This window comes from Hesperophylax consimilis, chromosome 23 (genome assembly GCF_061612785.1).
Source record: "Hesperophylax consimilis isolate HC1 chromosome 23, BYU_Hcon_1.0, whole genome shotgun sequence".
In the NCBI taxonomy this organism is placed as follows: domain Eukaryota; kingdom Metazoa; phylum Arthropoda; class Insecta; order Trichoptera; family Limnephilidae; genus Hesperophylax; species Hesperophylax consimilis.
The window spans coordinates 7006804-7028313 of NC_142858.1; the positions used below are offsets into that span (position 1 = coordinate 7006804).

The following is a 21510-nucleotide window of genomic DNA, read 5'->3' on the forward strand; positions in this document are numbered from 1 at the left end:
AATATATAGCCACTACTAAACAGTAAATAAATACGTATTTTCAATGACAACTTATCAAACATTGTTAATGCTTTGTCGAGTTTTAACGTACGACTTTTTAGTAAATTAGTAAAATAAAATGAACATGTTTTTTTCGTTGATATTCTATCAAAAAAACGTTTGCAGAATCAATACAAATAAAATTTAACAATAAATACTACAGTACGTACCGACCCATTACACTTCATTTAGTCCTAACCACAATATAAATACTATCAATAAATTAATAATCTGTGAAATGCACAACTTTGCATCATAACTTAAGATGCGATCCCAACTGATCTATTCTATGATATATTGCTATGAATCTACAAAATAAACCAGTGAGAACAGGCTTTTCTTATGGAATATAAATCCAAAGTTCAACAGACTTAAACTTTCATTCTATAAATTACCTTAGTGACATATCAGGTTAGAACCCAGCAACAATATAAAAAAATAGGTTAGATTATGTAAGGTTAGGTTTTTCTTGCTTAATCTACAGTTAACTGAAAAAATAGAAATCAAGTACCTTGGTGGATGGTTTAACTCCTTCAATATATGAAATGAACGTCCTCGGCAGGTGTAAAGAAATCCTGGCTGGATCTTGGCTGAAGATATCTCACTGGAGCATTCTCCTCCCAATACCAGCAGCTGTAATACAAAAATAACATATATTATAATTTGAATCTTTTTCATGTTACGAGTATTATGATTTTTTCTCAGGGATAAAACGGAACGGCTTCAAACGAGTAAGTGGTGCTTTGAAGTGCCTGGTGTTTGGCACTTTTAATCGTAAGAAGCAAAAATACGTTCATGGAGTTGATTGCGGTTCCTTGGTATTTTGAGAGGTTAGTTGGAATTTATGATAATACTGGATTGAAGACATTTAGTTTTCAAGGTAACTGTGCTTTGGGAAGCTTTAAGTCGTCACCACTACACACACGGCAGAATGAATGTTCTATTACAGCACACCGTGACAAGAGGAGTGGTGATATGTAATGAAATTTCTTAAGAATTAGATATATTAAATTGCTCTTTAAATGGAAAATCCGTAGTACTGTAAATAGATTAATGATATTTTTTTTTAATGTGAAACCTCACAAGAGCGTCCCTGCCTGTGCAGTGTACAGACAAGGGAACTATGTCACCACCCGGTTGGGCGGCGTTGTGAGGCGGAATAAGGTAGGGGCTGTAGGAAGGGATTTTTTAATGCGGGCCTTGAAGAGGCTTGGATTATAGGAGGGAGGAAAAACAGATGCCGGTAGCTCGTTCCACATACGAGCCGACTTACACAAAAACGAGTCGTAAAAACGGCCCGTTCTCATGAAGCCAACGTCAACCGTGAACGGGTGTTCAGCTCGTGTCCGTCGAGTTTTGCGCGCGTGCACCGGTGCATCAGGAATCAATGCTGCTAGCTCCTTGGAGCAGGCTCCAATGAAATACCTGTAGAACATACATAGCATGCCTACATTGCGTCTATGCATTAGAGAAGGCAAACGGTCTGTTAACAACGGATTGTCAATCAGACGGATCGCTCTCCTTTGCACAGTATCTTTAGTAATTCTTTTTTTAGTAACATCTTTAATAAATAATTTAAACAAATACATATAAAATCAATGATCGCCGTCACTGGAGGCTTAGCAGAAGTGAATCATCGAAATTGGTTTTTATTAAAGGACTAGCTGACGTGTCCCGGCGTTACTGGAGGTTATCCTTAGAAGATAGACATATACCATTGCAGATTTTTCTGTAGGTCTTTTTAAGATATACAATTCCGTGTTACATTATTTAGATGTATCTCATGAGGTTTAGCCAGCGTTAGCAATATAGTGCCCGAAATATATTGTTACGACTTGAGTAAAAAACATAGATTTTTCTCAATTTACTATAAAAATAATATGCATTTATTATATATGTAAGCCTTCCTAAAGAAATTTTCTAACTGATAGAGAAAATTCTATTGAAATCTGTTGCATAGTTTAGAAGAACTAAGCGAACAAACACACAGACGCAGATAGCGAATTTATTTTATACTTTTTAGAGACGTGAAAACGTTAGTGAACAAGTGCTTATATTTTTAATAATGAACAATTATTTTATATGTTAAGTTGTACCTTCCGTTAATTCACTAATAGTAGCAGTCAATGCTGTTAGTGATGGCAATAAAGCGACAATAGGGTCACAAAACTGGCCGAATGAAGCGTCGATCTGTGCTGGAGTGTCGTCCCGTCAAAAAATATTTTTTTTAAATTACCTCAGTTTCTCCCTTTGGTTTATTTTTATGTTTCAAAAGCATAATGAGTTACCGTGCTCAATAATCTAAATCACAAACGAAATCGCGTAGTAAAACTATTTTACTATGCAGCATAAGTTAAGAACAATTGACACACCAATCTTCCACAGGTAATTGAGTGCCGACTAAATGAAGTGATTCCTAACTAAAAGTAAAACTAAAAAAAACATAAAGAATATTCAACTTTAATCCTCCCAAAGTATACTTTCATCGGTAGGTAGCCAGCCAACCCGGTGAAAAAGTCGTGTCCTTTTGCTGTCCATTATTTGTAACCTTTAAACCAACAAGGGTCGTTTAACTTCCCGAGTAATGAATTTATAACATTTAATTATAACTTTAGCAAGCGTAGTTTAAAGTAAGTTTTTGTTTTAAAGTTTGCTTTATTAGTATGTTCAACACATTTATAGTAGAATGTAATTAATTTTAAAGTTATTTTGAAAATATTTTTAGTGCGGCTTTTAGGCAACTTTATTAACAATTGTATTTTCGAAGATCCATGTGTAGGTATGGATGTGCTAATAGATTTAAAGGTTAATTAGCATTTTATTTGCTGTGGATTGATCTCGATATGCGGTGCGGAAACCGTTGTCCTTTCAAAGAAAATAAAACAAAACTATTAAAGTATTTAAAAATAATCAAATTATCATTTGTTCGGCATCTGATCTGGATCGGCATGACGCAAGCGAAATATTCACGGCAAAAATGAGTATTTATAATTATTAAGAATCACTTCAAATAGCCCTATTAAAAACAAAACGGGATTGCAGGAATTACAAATGAATTAGCAGGTTTCCTTATAAACTTTAGGTTAATTAAAAATATTTTATTACTATGTGGGAACGCGTGTTCCGTGTTACGCGAACACGTGCATTTGTCTTAATCATAAAGTGAAAAAAATTTGGATTTTCATGAACACATGTTCCGACATAATCATAATTTATTCGTAATTTATTAAAAAGTTTATCAGAAAAGCCGTTGAATCATTCATTAAGGCCTGCAATCCCATTTTAACCTGATTCGCAATAATTTGTAGAGAATCTTAATAAATCTTTAAATATATGTATATGGGGAACACCATATTTTACTACTTCTACTACTACTAGTAAATAGTAAATATATATATTTACTAAATTATATCTTGTATTATTATTAAATAGAAGTAAGACAGAAGATTTAATTGTATATCTTAAAATCTGTAGATCTGAATCTTTTCGCTATGGATACAAAATTAAAGCAAATAATATCAGCATTTCTTCGGTCTTGTTTTGACAAAATAATAAACCTTGGGGTCAAAAGAGCGAAACTACAAAAGTGCAGTTTTGAGTTAGCTACATAAAAATATATTTTAGTGACAAAACATGAAAACTACACGATAAATGATTTCCAAAATATGGTTGGGTGTAAAAGTCAATCCTAATTTACATTTTATTTTTTTATTAGAAACTATATTGTGCAACTATTTATTTAGAATTATATAAGTATGCTAAACTGTAATTTTTTAAGATTACCATACGATATCTAAAAGAGAAATATTTTTTTAAAAACTGTTTTTAGTTTGTCTCTGTGCATTCGTAGTTTTGCCTTTGTAATCTTAAACCCGCGAAATTAGAACGACGTAAAACTTTGTTGAGTGACAATTCGTTCATGGAAATTTTTATTTTTTTATTTTCTCGTAAAGGATTAGTGCTGTGATAAGTTGTTCGTATCTTTTATACTATTACCAGCCAACATGTTTTACATTATTCTTTACTTACAGTGTTGTGTTCATCAATGTTGTGTTTGTCTGTAATTAGTGATAGTATCAACCAAGTTTAATTAATGTAATTGTATTTCGAGAGCTTTGATATGAATCACTGTTGACAAACCTAAGAAAAAAAAAAAAAAAAAAAAAAAAAAACATGTTCCCAGCGTCGCTCGGGGTTATGCGTGGATTGGAGCAAAGTTTTGAGGTTATAAATTTCAATGTGCCTGAAAACTAACAAATAACTAAATAACATTATTATATTGTAATAAGTACTTGTTTCACTTGAACATGCCGTGACTTCCTCTAGCATCCTCGACTTCTCCTGCTATTAATTTCCATGTCACCCATTCTCCTTTCACCCCTTTCATTGTTCATCACAAACGCCACATTTTACCATACATAAATATTTAATTAATTTAATCTTCCTTGGGCGTTCCCGATTTCTTCAACCATTACTTCCATGTCATACATTTTCCTTGCACCTTTTTCTTCGTTCATTACTTACGTCTCATTATACCACATCTTATTATTTTATTAATGACTTCTTCGGGCATACCCGACTCTTTCTACCGTTCACTACTGTACAGTTATTGTTAAAGTTAAAAAAACTACACTATATCAACTTTAAATCGACTACGTATCTGATCCCAGTGCAGAGATAAAGCATTAAGTCTTCTTCGGGTGTCCCCCACTTTTTATATCATTCGTTACTGTATGCCATATTGTTACTATTAAAAAACTACATAATAAGGAATTTAATTCATCTTTCAAATAGAACATATACCGCCAGCTTAATCACACACCAGTCCCCCCTTAACTTTTCAGCAAAATCGGCCCAGTAGTTTTGAGTCTATAGGGGACAAAGAACAAAAAACAATCATTCTTATTTTTTTTTCCTCTTATATATTTGTTAGATACCTACAGGTGAATCGTTCTAAGACATCCTTGCGTATGTAGTGGTGTACAGGATGAATCAAAACATAAATGTATTTAATAATAATTTTGTATTTGTTCAGGAAGCTGAATAATGGAACAAAAAACACAAAAAAACACACACAAATTCGACTTGAATCACAAGTATCAATTAAAATAAAGGAAATTGACAAACGTCGATAAGTATTAGATTAGAGGTACTTGCTATTAAACATACTTACATTCAAAATCTATGACCTAATCAAACCAACTCACTTTTTATAATGCAGAATAAAAATCAGGTTTCGAATTATATTGGTCCTTAGGTACTCACATAAATTTTATTAAAAACAAACAATGACTAGATTCAGATTCAAATAAAAAATCTATCCTAGAAACGCACCTACCTACCGCTTATTTCCATTGCACATCTTCACTTGAATAAATATTGTTTACGTAATATCACTTCGCTGCACTTATTGGTATACTGACACTACACAACCGGCCAGCGAGGATGTTCGCGGTAAACTCACACCGAATCGCAAGTATAAATAACACTGGAAGTCATTTCGGGTTCTGGGGCGTTACGTCAAAATAATTTTATTTGTAATTTTAAGGGCAATATGATGTAAAAGTATGCATTATCGTAATAAATATGTAACTAAGTTATTTATATTAGTTTCGTATCAATTTCCGATTGGTACAACTATTATTAATTTGTCCTGTGCACAATTTATGGGCTAAACAAAGAAGGAAGTGACGCGTGTCATTTTTCAATTCACTACAAAAATATTTCCGAACCTTTAAACAATTTGATGTACATTTTCACTTAATAATATTTTTTCCTGCGCCCTCAAATTTTTTTCGAAAAAAAGTTCTTCTATCGAATTATCATGTTATTAAGGCATTATTTTTTCGATTAAAATGACAAATAGCTTTGTTCACGTAACATTAGAACAGTTAACATTGATCGATTTTATAAAAAAAAATTATAAAGTTTTGTAGTGCAGAGCGGGACTGTTATTAATATATTTACGCCCAAATTGAGCTACATATTATTTAGCAAATAGTTCATTTTATGTTTTATTTTTTCAACACAGGAAAAATTTTTAGTAAATAGTTCAAACTATTTACTAAAAAAATATCATTTCGCACTTGTCATAATATCTTTGCTAGTACAAAAAAGACACATTCTCTGAAAATCCTTAATCTACAATCAGTATAAAATTAAAGGTTTTTTTTTATATTAGCTCTACACAGGAGGCCTTGAGAAAAAAATAATCAGTCAGGGCCTATGTCATTTTTGGGGATGCTGCGTGGAGGAAGTTCTGGGAAGGAAAAATGTATGAGGTGTGGGTTGGAATCCGGGGTTCTAATTGTAGAGGGGTGACAGACGTATGAACCCATGGTTCCCGCTGCGGTGGAACGCGACGGGTCCTGAGAGTCCGGCTGGAGAGGTCAAGAGGCCTCCCTCAACCAGTCTATTCCGATTCGACTAGCCACGCAATTTGGTGGGCAAACGCATCCGTTGCCAAGACCTAGACTTATCTCACCCCATGAACCCGGGCACCCCTGCTAAGTCACCGTAGAGTCAGTCACATACAGTTATGTTTATATCTGATTGCCTTGTGTTTCTTTCAAATCTCACAAATAAAAATTATTGTTACATTATAATATTATATTGTATACTATACATTTAACTGTACTAGAGCTGCTCCCCAACTCAAACACATGAATTATTTCTCTACTGAGATGGGTAGTATTGTTAAAATAATAGCTTATTTATAACCCGAAGAAAAATAGCCCATTTAAATATGAAGGCATCTTTTTAAAATTACTTTACTATAAAAAAAACTAGCTTAAGTATTCGGTGTTGCCCGGGCTCCACCAAGAGTTTGACCTTCCTCTTATTTATTTATTTATTTATTTCCATACATATACATACAAAATATTTACGAAATTATACACGAAAATAGTGCAGGAAACGACTATTTAAAACAATTGCAGAAAAATAAATATAACGTCAAAATATCACTGAACTTGGTCTACACAGCATGCAGGCAAAAAACATAAAAAATCCAAAATATTTTTTTCTGTTTCAGTTGACAAAATTATTGTGTTAGTCAAATTAAATACCTTTATTAAAATATTCCACTACTTGATGAAAAAAACTTCAATAGGGTATGCTTATATATTGAAATTGATGTACTAAATATATCAACAACATCGTAGTATTTGTTTCCAAGCTGTTGAATCCGTCGCATAGGAGTGTGATATTGGGACGTTGATATAGAATTGCTACAATAATATGGTAGGTACTGTCTTGTAACCGACCTGCTTGGAGTGTGAAAAGAGATTACATATAATAAATCAGGGGCATTTAGAAGGCTAAGTGTGCAAAATGTAATCAATCTCGAATTAAAACTTTAGAATTGTATATAAGTCATATCCAATATCCATGCCTCCGCATTCTTCAGACAGAGTGCACAGACAATTTATATAAATAGATAAAGGAATATTGAAATCGAAATAATAAAAATACTGGGAATTGAACGGACAACTTTTAGATCCATTCACCACCTTAAAATATTGACACTGCGATAAATCAGGCGACATCCCACCCAATCAGGCCATCATCGATTCTTCTTCCATCTGGTGGGAGAACTAAGAAAAGAGTATCTCTTCAGCATGCGACCCTCGCTGGGCCGATGTGTGCGGCACGCTCCCGGGGCTATCGACAGCAGCGACGAGGGTTGCGGGGTGCGGTAAGTGGGACCGGGTCTAGGGTAAGGCAGTCGGCACGCCCGGCCCGAGCACGGAGCGTGTGCCCGTCTCGCGCTGATTTAGGGGAGGTGGCTTAGGGGGCTCGTCAGCAGGGGCGTCACATTATATTTTAAAATTTATAATAATTGTTATAGAAGAATTTAGAACTAAATCAACACTGCAGTACGTAACTTTTTCATCAATTAGTAATCAACGCCTTGTATGAGAGTACGAAGTTGAGTTAATTTTAAGTTCTGGGAATGTTCTATTCAAGTTCTGTGAAATTACCAGTCCATAGTGTTAACCACAGTCTGTTGACTATTATTCCGCTATCTCAATATCACAGTAAGACCTGGGTATCTATTCCCCAGTCTCGATCGCTCGCAATTTCCGCCGAAAGTACATACACTGGTAGAGTTTGTTATTCTTGAGTCTCACCGAAAGTACATACTACACGCCATACGTCAAAATTCATTCGACTTAAACAACGAGTGGGTCGAATCAGTAAAGATCAGAGGTCGGTAAGGAATCGGAGAGATCAGTAAGGAATCAGAGATCGGCAAAACTGTCAAAATCTCATTGCATCCTGGTGAATTGCCTTATACAAAAAAAAAGATCGTTTCCCGCGCGTTTTTCGAAGTTGGTATCGGATTCGTTTAGTTCTGCAAAGTTGTTTTAATCATTTTTCTGGCATTTCGATATGTATCCAACACCGCCATTCATTTCAGAAAAAGTGCGGTAGCAAATAAAAACGTTGGCAGAACGATGCGGCAACGGTTTTTTTTGACATTTCAAATTAACTCCATAGAAACCTCAAACACATCAGAAACATAGACAATATTCACAGGGTTGCCAACACAGTCATCTCTTCAACCGTGCGAAACTCAAGAATGTATAAATATAAAACTTATGACAAAAGTCGTAGAAATTTTCGTTCGTAGATGGCGCATAGCGAGTAATTCGCGGTAGAGACTCTGGAATAGATACCCTGAAATGTAAAAGGTCATCGCATCAAAGACAAATAAATTAGAATAAACACACTCAACAACAGTCGCCGCAGAAAAGTCCAAACTGTCAGAATGGGAGCAAATGAGAAAGAAGCTTTTTATCAAATGGTCACTAAACATAGCTAGAGCCGTTTCAGGAATCGTAGTTTTGTTTAATATATTGATAACTGAGAGCAAATCGCGATAGAAAAGTAAAACAAATTTATAGAATGTATAAAAAAAATAAATCATTATTAGAAACATAATAGAGTCTATCAAAAATTAAAAAGTAATGAATCTTAGGTGGTATCTTTATAAAGATAAGAACACGATTATTTCTATTTTTTATTTTGAAAACCGGGTTCCATTTAATTCTTTCCTTTGTCATTTTTGTGGGGTAGGGCTGAAATTTTGTCAACCCTGCCCCATTCAGCAGAAGAGAGGGAGTAATCCCCAGTGGGGGGACGCAACTCGCAAAGGGCAGATTTTTCCCTTCCCGTTTTGATTTCAAAAATCAAAATGGATGGCGATTCGATTGTTCCACTGGATACGCCGTGACGCAGTCGCGCACTGAAAAAAACATAAGAACAACGCGTTTCACCAAATCATATCGAAACGTGATATATTATTAGATTGATCAAATCAATCAGCCAATCAGGACAAAGCAATGTTTTGCTTCCCGATTCAGCAATCAGCAAACAAAAACAACCAGTTGCATACTAAACATATCAATGCCAAAGGAAGCGAACAGTTGCTTCAAAATAAAGCTTATTTTATTTATCTACTGTAGGATAATGTCTGTAGCACGCTGCGTTTGTTTGATTTTTATACAAATCTAGAGTTTTATTCCAAAAATGATGAAATTTTGCATACTAATCTTCAAAACAAGAGGAAGGTAAATGAATGCATAAACACAACTTCTTCGCCTTTTCCACCCCTTTAAGCAGAATGTTGATACTAGATGAAATTTTGCACATTTGACGTTTCTTAAACTTTGCATGAGGTCCGGGTAACTTCGGGGACTTTAAGTAGGATTTTTTAAGATTAATTTGGGGGTTTAAATGGTTTGTGAACAGAAAAAAATATCAACCCGATTCGAAAAAACTACATTTTTTTACTATAATACAGGGTTTTCCAATAAGAGGTGTTATTTTGATATTCAATCATAAAAGATCAATGGTTTCGTTGCTTGTGTGGCGCGTAGCGCCGTCTTGTTGGAAGTGAACGTTGTCCAGATCAATACCATCCAATTCCGGCCATAAAAAAATCATTAATCGTCTCTCGATAGCGCAATCCATTCACCGTAACTGTTTAACGTAACTCCAGCCTCATTTTCGAAAAAGTAAGGTCCAATGACTCCGCCTGACCATGAACCGCACCAAACAGTCACACGTTGAGGATAAAGAGGCTTTTCAACAATAACTCTTGGGTTTTCCAAGCCCCAGATGCGACAATTCTGCTTGTTGTCGAAGCCACCGAGGTGGAAATGGGCCTCATCACTTAAGATGATTTGAATTTGATTAACTCAAGTGAATTTTAATAATCTCAATGCGTTGTTGACGCAAACGTAGTTTTTACTTGTCAAATATTAAAAAATGACACCTTCAAAAGTAACATCTTCCGAAATAGCGGGCTATTCAAAATAACACCTCTTGTTGGAAAACCCTGTACATACGATTTATTAATATTAACTGTATTTAAAAATTACATTATTTTGGTTTGAAGGGTGATTGAATTTTTTTCCCCAGGGACTTGTTCTTAACTGCTGTGAACTCTTAAAATGTCTTTGAAAACTTAAAAAAATGGTTTAATTTAGGATTTAACCTTCCTCTCCAGGGACTGGAGTAAACCGACTGAACCAAATCACGATTGGGTAGGACCGACATTTATTTAGTATATTAACGATTGTAATATCATCAAATTTCCGTGTGCTTGTGCGTGTGCGTGATACCACTTCCAAGATTTGCATTCATTCATTTTATCTCATTATACGTGGCGCTGACTAATGAATGCTAAATGAAGTTGGATTAAAAAAATTGGTTGTTCAGTGTCTGAAAGAAACTTACTCTTAGTACCGCCCTGGAGCAAGACAATAATTTAGAATTAAAACGTTGTAGAAATAATTTTTCACAGATACTATCTGTGAAAAGTTATTTCAAAGAACAGATCTGAGCAGATACTATCTTCAAAACATTGATCTCTACCCAACACTACATATAATAAAAATAAAATCTCTGTCAGTAAATGGCACGGTGGGAGGTTAATTAAATCTCTGTCGGTAAATGGCACGGTGGAAAGTTAATAAAATCTCCATCGGTAAATGGCAAGGTAAAAAGTTATTAAAATATATTTTCACTAGAACGCTTAATGACTTTATTATTTCTGAGACAAAAAATGTATTTTCCAATAATAATTGGTCTAGTTAAAAATACCATTATACTACTCCTTCAGTCTACAGCCTGGAATTTTACCCACAGGAATAATTATTTTGAATCTACATAATACAGAAATATATTCCTCAACAGAAAAATAGAATATCAAGTTGCACAATTAAAACTGAAAATAATTTTTAAAAGCGGGAAATTATTTTTTAAAAATCGAATTTTTTATCAGAATCAGATAACGATGAGAATATGAATTCTACGCTTTAGATATCTATCTACACGGAAAATAATTAAACATTTCATTTGGGAATACCTCAATACTGAGACCTACCTAAGAAATCCCAACAAATTATTTAATGTTAACTAATTTTAATTTTGTAAACGTATAATATCATTTTTATATTTATTTGTTGGAAAATGCCAGAGCTTTCTCTACATCATCTTTACAGATGAGGAGTGTGTTTTTTTTCCAGGAAATTGATAATGAAACTGAGTTTTAAAATTTACCTTACCTACAATATTTTGTAGCAGGAAATAAAAAGAATCATCAGCAAAATCTATTCGTAAAAACGACCAGTTCAAATGTTGGAAAAGCGATTATCACGTCTGTTGAAAATATCACAAATACAGCATTTCAGAAATAAAATAATATTCGTGGATAATAATTTTGGAACGATATTAAAATACATCATATTTCTGTTTAGTATTTAACTAAAAAAACTAGAATGATATGTTCAACTGAAATTCAAAGATTATCATTAAATGACCACACAACGCCATTTTGCTGTCTTGGCAATTGAAATGTCCCTATTAAACGCCGATTCTAGGTTAGTTTCAGCTTTCGAACAAATTGTGATCAGCGGAAAATTAACCATTCAAAATTAAAATAAAAATGGGCTGATATGCTTGTAGAGCACAGTGACACATTAGGACTTCTAGAAGCGCCCTTAATTAAGAACAACTCAATAATATCAATTTAGATTGAATTATATATAAATACAGGACAGTATAGCAACGGAATTTCTCTTGGGTATTTGTTAATAGTCTAAGTATACTATGCGAATGATATTTTGGCTATAAATAACTTCGTAAATAGCTTACTTGGCTGTGTATCACTCTTTTACGGAAGGTTGGATACTAATAAATCATAATAAATACCAGGTTATTCATTGATTTCTTCTCGGGTAGGTAGGAATGCTATTTTAAACAGGAAAAGAAATAGGTAAGCACTAAACATTAACATTAAAGTGACAACGTAATACATACAAAAAAATATTAACAAAATTACGAAAATCGAACATTGACATTTTTATAAGTGAAACAAATATATCTCGATTATAAGTCTTCAATATAACACAAGTTGAACCAAGATGAGCGGTTTATTTATGGGTTAAACAATTTCTTGCTAAATACCCATCAATGGTATTTTATTTCTCACTCACAAGTATGGGATATTAGAAAATTCCATACCTAATGATAGAAAAGTAGTTAGTTGATGATGCCAGAGCTCATCGTACGAAAGTTCTTGCTGTTTCCGATATCACGATAACAGATTTTCTGCTTTATACCTTGCTTAGGTCATAATCACTCTTACAGACTCAAACGTAGTGAGAATTGTTTTCAATTAATAAACGACCGTGTATGTGAAAACATTAACTAAGAACACTAACAGAAACGTAAAATAAAACTGACATTTTGACAGCAGCCATAAAATAGTTCAAGGACTGATTTACATTGTGTGTACAGTGAAAAGGGTTGTTTATCTGTTGTATAAGCTGTTAATAAATATAATTTAATAATTTCTCATTGAATTTCGGAATATTTCGAGGGTATTTTAAATATCATCTTATTTATAAATTAAATTATTTTAATTTCAAACGTGAAAAATAAAAAAAAGCCGTTAGAGTGCATTAATTTGGATTTTTTTTTGCAGTTATTGTGAAGTAATTCCCAGATATATTTCCAAAATACATTTGTTTCAATGTATTTGCAAGAAAAAAATCAGCTAGGAAATGCAGAAAACAGAATAAAGTGAATACAGAATAAAATTCTATATCCCTTACATTGTAGTATTTTAAAATCGATAATTGAGAGCTTTTGTGCATCGTCCGGTTAATTATTCATTGGATTTGTTTCCTTGTCAAATTGATAGCATGAACAAATATCCACAAGTGTCACATTGAGTGATAGACGAGACTAATTATGTATTGATCAAGACAATTTGCCTCTATTTTCCCTGCGTTATTATTCCGATTGTCAATTTCTAATAGAGTGAAGGATTATTCTTAAATTAAACTTTTCGGAAGCGTAAAGCGTTCCCTTGATTTATGTTAGAACTCGTCCTTTATAAAGTTCTCGGGAACATACATTCTTTTTAAGATAATATTCAAAAATTAAGAGATTTTAATTTAGTAGTTCGCTATCAGTTTATTATATGTCATTTGATCAATTATTTCATTTATTCCAATATTAAATAAACATAAGCTTACCACTTCGGCATTTCACAGTTGATAATGATAATGTTTTTGATTGATGAAAAAGATTTTAGCTGTAAACATACCAAACAAAGATCTTATCAAGAAGTTATCAAAACATGCCACTATTAAAAAAATCAACCAAATTTTTTTCATACTATAATACATATATTTAAAAATTAAATTAAAAAATAATAATTTTTGGTATGACTGACGGTTGAACCATCCTACCCAGGAACTGGAATCGACAAGACTACCAATCTTGTTATACGATTTCAAAGAAATGCTTACATGTCGTACAGGACAATGAGTTTTAGATTGATCGGAAGTCGGAAAATGGATTAATTTTCCAGATTTGATTTCATTTTTAATTCACATATATGTATTTAAATTATTTTATAATCTTCATATTTATAATTTAAACTGGGAAGCAAATTTACATTCAAAGCAATACACTAGTTACAAGTTTTCGACGATTCTTTTTTCAACTTTATTATTTAGTATTTGATCCGTAGTTACATAAACGAGCTATGCATGTTTTCAAAGAGTTTTATAAATGCAACTTAGTTGGCGATTTTGTAACAAAATATTACACCAACTTCTTTTGAACGAATTTGCAAACAATCACAAACAAAAACAAGCTTTTAGTACGTGTAGCCTTTTATAGAAAGGCATTATAAATAACATTTTAATTAATTCAGCATACCTTTAATGGTGCAAAAGAAATCATAAAAGTCGTCATAAAGCCTCCATGCATAAACACCCGTTTGCTCAAATGGTTTTAATACATGCCGGCCCCAGCCAGGCCCCGCTAGGCCCCGCCAGGCCCATGGACTAGCATACATAACACGTTTAAAAAACTATTTCCCTACGGGGCTTGGATTTCAATAAGAATGATTTTGAAATAAGTTTTTCACAAGAACATTTTTTTATGGCGCAAGGGTGATTTATCTGGCCTCTTCTGAGAAATCCCCAAATCTGTAAAACTGATTTCTCACCATACGATTCCCCATACATTTCGATATACCTATATGTTCCCTTACATATCAACGTACATTTCGCAACATATTTTTCCTAACATTTTCCCATCTTCCATGCTTTCTCCGTGAGTTTTTTTGTGCAGATTAACGCAGAATGTAAAAACGCGTGTATTTTTAAGATAATTTTAAGCCCCGCGGCGCGGGCGATGTGAACGTGTCCGCATTTATTTGCTCCCTTTCCCCCACGGTTATCGGAAGAGTAAGCTATTACGATGGAGTGATTCCGGCACATTTATAACCTCAACATCGCCATCGTTTCGCAGGATGTTTGTTCCAATTACTCCGCTGTTTGATACTGAAGGAAAGCAATTATTTTTATATGAACATTGTATTGTGCTCATTGTTCGACATTTTACCTTCAATCTCTTATTTTTTATAATGATGCTGTTTAACATACTTTTTGAATGTGTTTACAATGCAGGTAATCTATTTTTTATTTTTTTTTATTTATAGGTACCTACCGCAAAAGAGTTGAAGCCGATGGAACTTTGTCATGCCTATTGAGAGGTTGAAAGAATTTGTGGAAGAGTACTTTTTCGGAGAGAAGAGTTTTTTTTGTGAATTAGTAGTGAAATTTTCAACTCAAGAATGATTCGTAGAAACAAACCGTTCTAGCGTGACAAAAATTTACAATTAATTGTTGGGTGCGCGTTTGTCGTATTTTTTCCACTATACACCAGCGCCGAAGGGATCAATGACGCTACTCGGCATCCTTCATTAAAATACAGGTAGAACAAGGACAGCATCCCACCTGACGCTTGTGCAAACGTTCAAATTAAGCTCCGAGCCAAAGAGCATTTCGTTGTACCACGGAGGTCATAGATCGTCTATTTCATAGACATTCAAATAAATATGAAATGAGTTTTGTAAACTCACTGGGAATAATACATTGTAACTTATTATTTTGTAATGTTTTATTTTGTATTAAATAAAAGCAGGAAGCGGCCTGCCTGTAGAACTTTTGGTGATTTGTCAAAAATGAATCTAACAGTATATAGGCAACTCGCAATGTAATATTCTATTAGGTCCTAGAAAATAAAATCTGCTTTAGAATTACTAGTTCTTTTTACAATGGCGCGCAAATTGCTGGTTGCATAAAAAACTTAACTGCATATCCCAAATCAGTAAGCAAAAGTTCAGGCTTGTTTTCAAAATTTAATATTCTGTTATACTATTTGAACACTTTTACAAATGTGTTATAATTTTCCCACCTCACTTCGCTACGCCAAGCAGTTGGTTTAAGAACGAACATTCAGATCATGCTCAGAAAAGTTATTCCAATGTGCGCTCTTGGGCGGTCAACGTACGACTGATGTCATAGCTTATTCAAAGCATTCTCGAACCCTCCTGGTGCCAAAATAATGGTAAAATTATTTTTCCTCCAGTTCGTCCAAATGATACCAAGATTTCATATAAGTATATTAATTTGAATGTCAATGGTTTATTATTATGTTTTATCATTATGATCATTTATATTTGGGGTATTATGTCGTGTTGCACTACCTCCTTCTTTACCAAACGTGTCAGACCACGTTACAGCAAAACCTCCTAGATCACCAGGCCGGGACACTGAATTAAATCGGCCTCCTAACATAGTTTACAATTCTAGGAAAATAATATAGTGTACTAACTCTTGGAGGTGATTCTACGCGATTGTATAAGTGAAATAGACAGATTAATAACTTTCATAAATTCCATTGTTATTTTTCCACTCCAAAAATTATTATTCTAATTTAAAAAAAAAGAAATCAACTTTTTACCTTTTATATTTTTGCTTGTACTATATTGTAGAATCTCTTCCTGATGTTAGTGCACGCCTTGTTAATGAATACACTTCAAAAACAGAAATACGGGTAGATCACAGAGTGGAAAGTAATTATTGTACCTCCAGCGAATTAAATAATTTTTGTTCTCAATATCTCCCTCCAATCCTCCACGCAAGCTGTCACAACCAAATCTCGTTGCATAACGGCTTAACGACGGGCATCTATAATACACATCTCTACACGCTTATATAAATAAATTACACCCCTTTGTCGAGACGTTGTGAGTTGCACGCGTGTAGAAATGTAAATATATTGCACGCGTGTAATTTACAATTAGAAAACATATAATGGCGTGCATTGTAGGTATGGCCCTGTCCTGTTCTTTCTTTTACTGCAGTTTATGAGAAAGATCGATAAGTTACGAAATTTAGCGTTTCATATATTCATGCCTTTATGGATGTAATATATACACTATTATTGACATGTTATCCGAGAATGGTTCTGCCTCTAAAGCATCGATGACACGGGGCTAGTTTACAAGCTACAAGCCAGCGAGTTCGCTAGCAGCTTGTAAACTAGCCCCGTGTCATCGGCCTTTTTACAATCTGCTAGTTGACTATCCGATTGTAAAAAAGCAGCGAGTAAAATAGAAAGACGGGCTAATTTACTCGCCATTCGCTGGCGTGTTGGCTTATAAGCTAGTTAACTAGCCGTGTGTCATCATCGCTGCTAGGAACTAGTTGCGAGTATCTTTGCGTTTTGGCAGTCAGCAAAAAATGTCAACGGAAGTAGTTCGCGCGGCAGTAGTTATCTTAGCTTATGCTATCAAGAAGGATTTACAACGAAAACTTGGATTTTTCAATTTTATTTATTTCTTGTCTGTATACGTCTTTTAATGATTTTATTTTTGTCTTCAGTTGCTTCACATCCATACCGACAGTTAGTTGTTTTTCGTTAAGTTTAATTAAGAGGTATTTGAAAATTTCATCCTTTACTTTTGTGTTACAATACTCTTTGTCTTTTATATTCCATAAAATAGGGTATTGTTCGTAGATGTTGAGAAACTCTGTAATATCACGCGTGTTCCACTTCATTTTTCAACTTAAAAATATAAACGATAGAATGCAAACAACACGTCACGCAAAATAACACGTGATTCCAACTCGCTAGCTAGTTTGCTACTGAGCGAGTGGAAAGTTTTGTGTGTCATCGACACTCGCTAACTCGCTTACTCGCTAGCTTGTAGACTCATCGACTAGCAGCTCGTAAACTAGCTCCGTGTCATCGATGCTTAAGACCCCGTCAAAAAGGAGATGACATAGCGGAGCTATCAGCGGTACGGTACGCTTTTGTAATAATAAAAATTAGTATTTAAATAATTAGTGTAGCGCCGTTTATTAAAAATTCAACACGTGAGCGCTTATTTAATGTTATACCTTATTATTTACAATTACGACGCATTCACTGCCATGCATGACCCTGCCACTGAGTGCTCCGTTATAACGTGTCTTTCGCACGCGAGGTTTGTGACAAATATGGAGAAATTACAACGGATTTATCGGCGGTACGCCTTTATGAATTAATTAAAAAAGATTGTTACATCATTTACAATTGTACATAAATTTACTCCTGTAATTAGGCCCAGCGTGTGTAGGGGGGTGTTATTGTAAAATTATCGTTATTTGTTTATTTATGTAATAATAATAAAATTTAGCTAATTCATATAGCGCCGTTTTCTTATTTATTTCTTATTCTTATTAGAACTACTGACTTAACTAGTGACTTACTACTGTCTCACGACTAGGATTATAACTACTATCTTAATGTCATATATATTTACATTTGTAGAAACTTACAATTAACATTATTAACAATCTAATTTTAGTGGCGCCCAAAGAAGAAGGAAGTTATATAATATTAGGGTGCTTTTATAATTTATTTTAGAACACATATGCAAAATGCGCCCAATGGGTTAGCTGGATATATATCTTAAATGAATGAATGAAATTAACCGTCGATCTTTAACGAATTTAGATTATTCATCTGCCAACAATCAAACATATTGGAATGAATTAAAATTTTAAAAGATATTTATAATTGAATTGCTCCATTTTTATTATTTGTTTGTGGGGTTTTATGCCGTGTTGAGCTAACAAAGCGAAGAAGTTAGCGCAACACGGCATAATACCCCAAAAACAAATATCAAAAATACTTTTGGTCGTGAAAATCTTAAATCATATTTGAATTGCTCCATTGTTTTTTTTTTTCATTCTGGAGTTGGAAGAGTTAAAATTTTTGTCCAAGATATCTATTATTTTTAATTGGTGCAAATGTATTAAGAATATTACTGTCTTCGTAAATCTGCAAATTTTGCATGTTCGATGAAAAGTGCATTTTATTTTCCGACTTTAAATTCTTTAAACAGAAAATCTATGATTTTGTGTAATATGGTAAGTATAGAGAATTATACACTATTTAGAATTGTGAGAGGTTTGAAGTAGTACCAAGTAGTATGTGAGACAAACGTTGCAACTTCTTTTTCTGTAACATGCCTCATTTACGACAAAAATTTCACAACAGATATATCAGCGGTGATTCTAGAAGCATACCTTTTTAGAATGGAATATACTATTTACGCACACAAACCCTAGCACTGAGATCTAGGTTGGAACATGTCTTTCTATTATATGCTTAGTTTTAGAAAAAAATATTTTTTACAATGTATCTACCAGCAGCATTAACCTTAAGAACGCAATATACTATTTAGGACATGCATACCCTGCCACTGAGACCTCCGTTGGAACATGTATTTCTGTGACATGCTTCGTTTATTAGAAAAAAAACCATGTTACAACAGATCTACCAGCAGCACAGACCTTAAGAATGCAATATACTATTTGGGACATACATACATACCTTGCCACCGAGACTTAGTTAGAACATTTCTTTCTGGAGTTTATGAGAAAAAAGGATATATCACAACGGATCTATCAGTAGCTTGGTATAATTTAGAATGAAATACACTATTTAGAACACACATACCCTGCCACTGAGACCTCCGTTGGAACATCTCTATCTTTTACACGCGTCATTTATGTGAAAGATGGAGAAGTTACGATGGATTTATCGGCTTATTTGGGTAGGTACTATTTACAATTACGACGCACACACAAACATGGGGTAGGTAATGTATGACTTGTTGTATCGAGAAAAGGGTATATACATATAACGACGGATCTATTGGCGGCACGCCTTTATGAATGTATGTGCAGTGAATTACGATTAAGCCTAGGGGGATATTTCACAGTAGCGATCCCTTAAGGGCGGTCATAAGCCGCTGAAGCGAGGATGGCCAGGGCAAGCGACGCTATTTCATAACTTAATAACCTAAACGATCGCATTATGATTCCATTTAATTTTTCGCCATATTTGTATTTCATACGGAGGAAATCCCGTACACACACCGCCATTACAGTATTTCGTTATCGCAATAAACTCTGTCAGAGAAACCCAAGAAAAATATTATATAATGCGTTATGGCCATTAACTTTGACATATTTTTTCTACAATTTAATGGTTTTGGCGAATGCTTTATGTTTTCAATTATTTTTTTTCCATTTGTGAGATGCTTTACGTGGAATATGTGTACGATAATATATAATAAATACACTTCCATTATATTGTAGTTAGGTGTGCCTTCATCATGATTACGTTTATAAAGTGAATTTTTTTTAAAAGATGTCCCACTAAGGTTCTGCCAGAATTAGCGATGACACTTTTCGTTTTCGTCAAATATTTAAATATAACTTGTGGCCCAAGGGTTATTGCATGTGTATTAATAAAATAGGCAATTTTCCGTCATTTGTTAATACGCATACGTCGTCGAGCGGGAGGGGAGTCAGATAGAGCATCGAAATTGTTTCTGTGCGACCAAAGAATGGGTAACATGAGTCATTCGTGCGTCATCGTGTAGATCTTGAGGTACTCCAAATTAGTCATAACATCGCAGCGGAAAGGGTAACATGAGTTGTTCGTGTGTCGTCGTGTAGATCTTGAGGTACTCTAAATCAGTCATAACATCGCAACGGAAAGATTAAAATGAGTTATTCATCGTCATCGTGTAGATCTTGAGGTACTCTAAATTAGTCATAACATCGCAACGGAAAGGGTAACATGAGTTATTCGAGCGTCGTCGTTTAGATCTTGAGGTACTCTAAATTAGTCATAACATCGCAACGGAAAGGGTAACATGAGTTATTCGAGCGTCGTCGTTTAGATCTTGAGGTACTCTAAATCAGTCATAACATCGCAACGGAAAGGGTAACTTGAGTTATTCGAGCGTCGTCGTTTAGATCTTGAGGTACTCTAAATCAGTCATAACATCGCAACGGAAAGAGTAAAATGAGTTATTCATCGTCATCGTGTAGATCTTGAGATATTCTATATACCAAGCTGAGCAGAAAAACTTGAATTGTACCTATTCGATTACATATTTTCCACATTTGTTTGTATTTGATTAGATAACAAAAAAAAGTATATTTAAAAAAATAGTTCAAACCTGCAGGTTTTTAGTTTTGCTTGGTAGGTAATTTTTTTACATGTGATAGCTATTTCACTTTACAAAAGCATTGTCAAATTGTGTTGCTGTTTGGAAGTTGCTGTAGGAGATAAAAAATTAAGCAAGAAAGGATGTTGTTAATAAAATAAATTTCCCCACATTTTTTTAACGAAGGTATTGTTATTTTATATTCAGTAAAAACAATTTTACTATCTGTGGAATTTTCAATAAATATTTTTTTTTGAACACCTTTTTAATTAACATTATTCATTTTTGTTCTACATACTTAATACATGAAATTATTAAATTATCCCACAAAATGCACACCTTTCCACGAAATTGGCCGGTAAAATAAACACAATTAAAGCACACATTATTGTTTACATTCCGGAATATCCCCGTTATTAACTATTCAGAACGAAAATATGCAAGCAACGGACAACGAATTCATGACCCATATGATAGGATGAATATGATTCTGTACGCAAGGCAATTGCTCAATATTACACTTTGTACATAAATAAATAATCTGGCGATTCTGTGTGACAAACAGTTAAATGACGCTTTTT

The 21510-nt window shown here is 33.8% G+C and overlaps 1 protein-coding gene across 1 annotated transcript in view; it reads right to left on the reverse strand.

Annotated features, from left to right (window-relative positions):
* Positions 1-21510, reverse strand: part of LOC149412274 (uncharacterized) — a 311506-nt gene that overhangs the window by 129025 nt on the left and 160971 nt on the right. The window contains exon 2 of the mRNA XM_089646124.1: positions 551-672. Within this exon, the coding sequence (XP_089502250.1) occupies positions 551-672 (122 nt within the window). The remainder of the gene's footprint in view (positions 1-550; positions 673-21510) is intronic.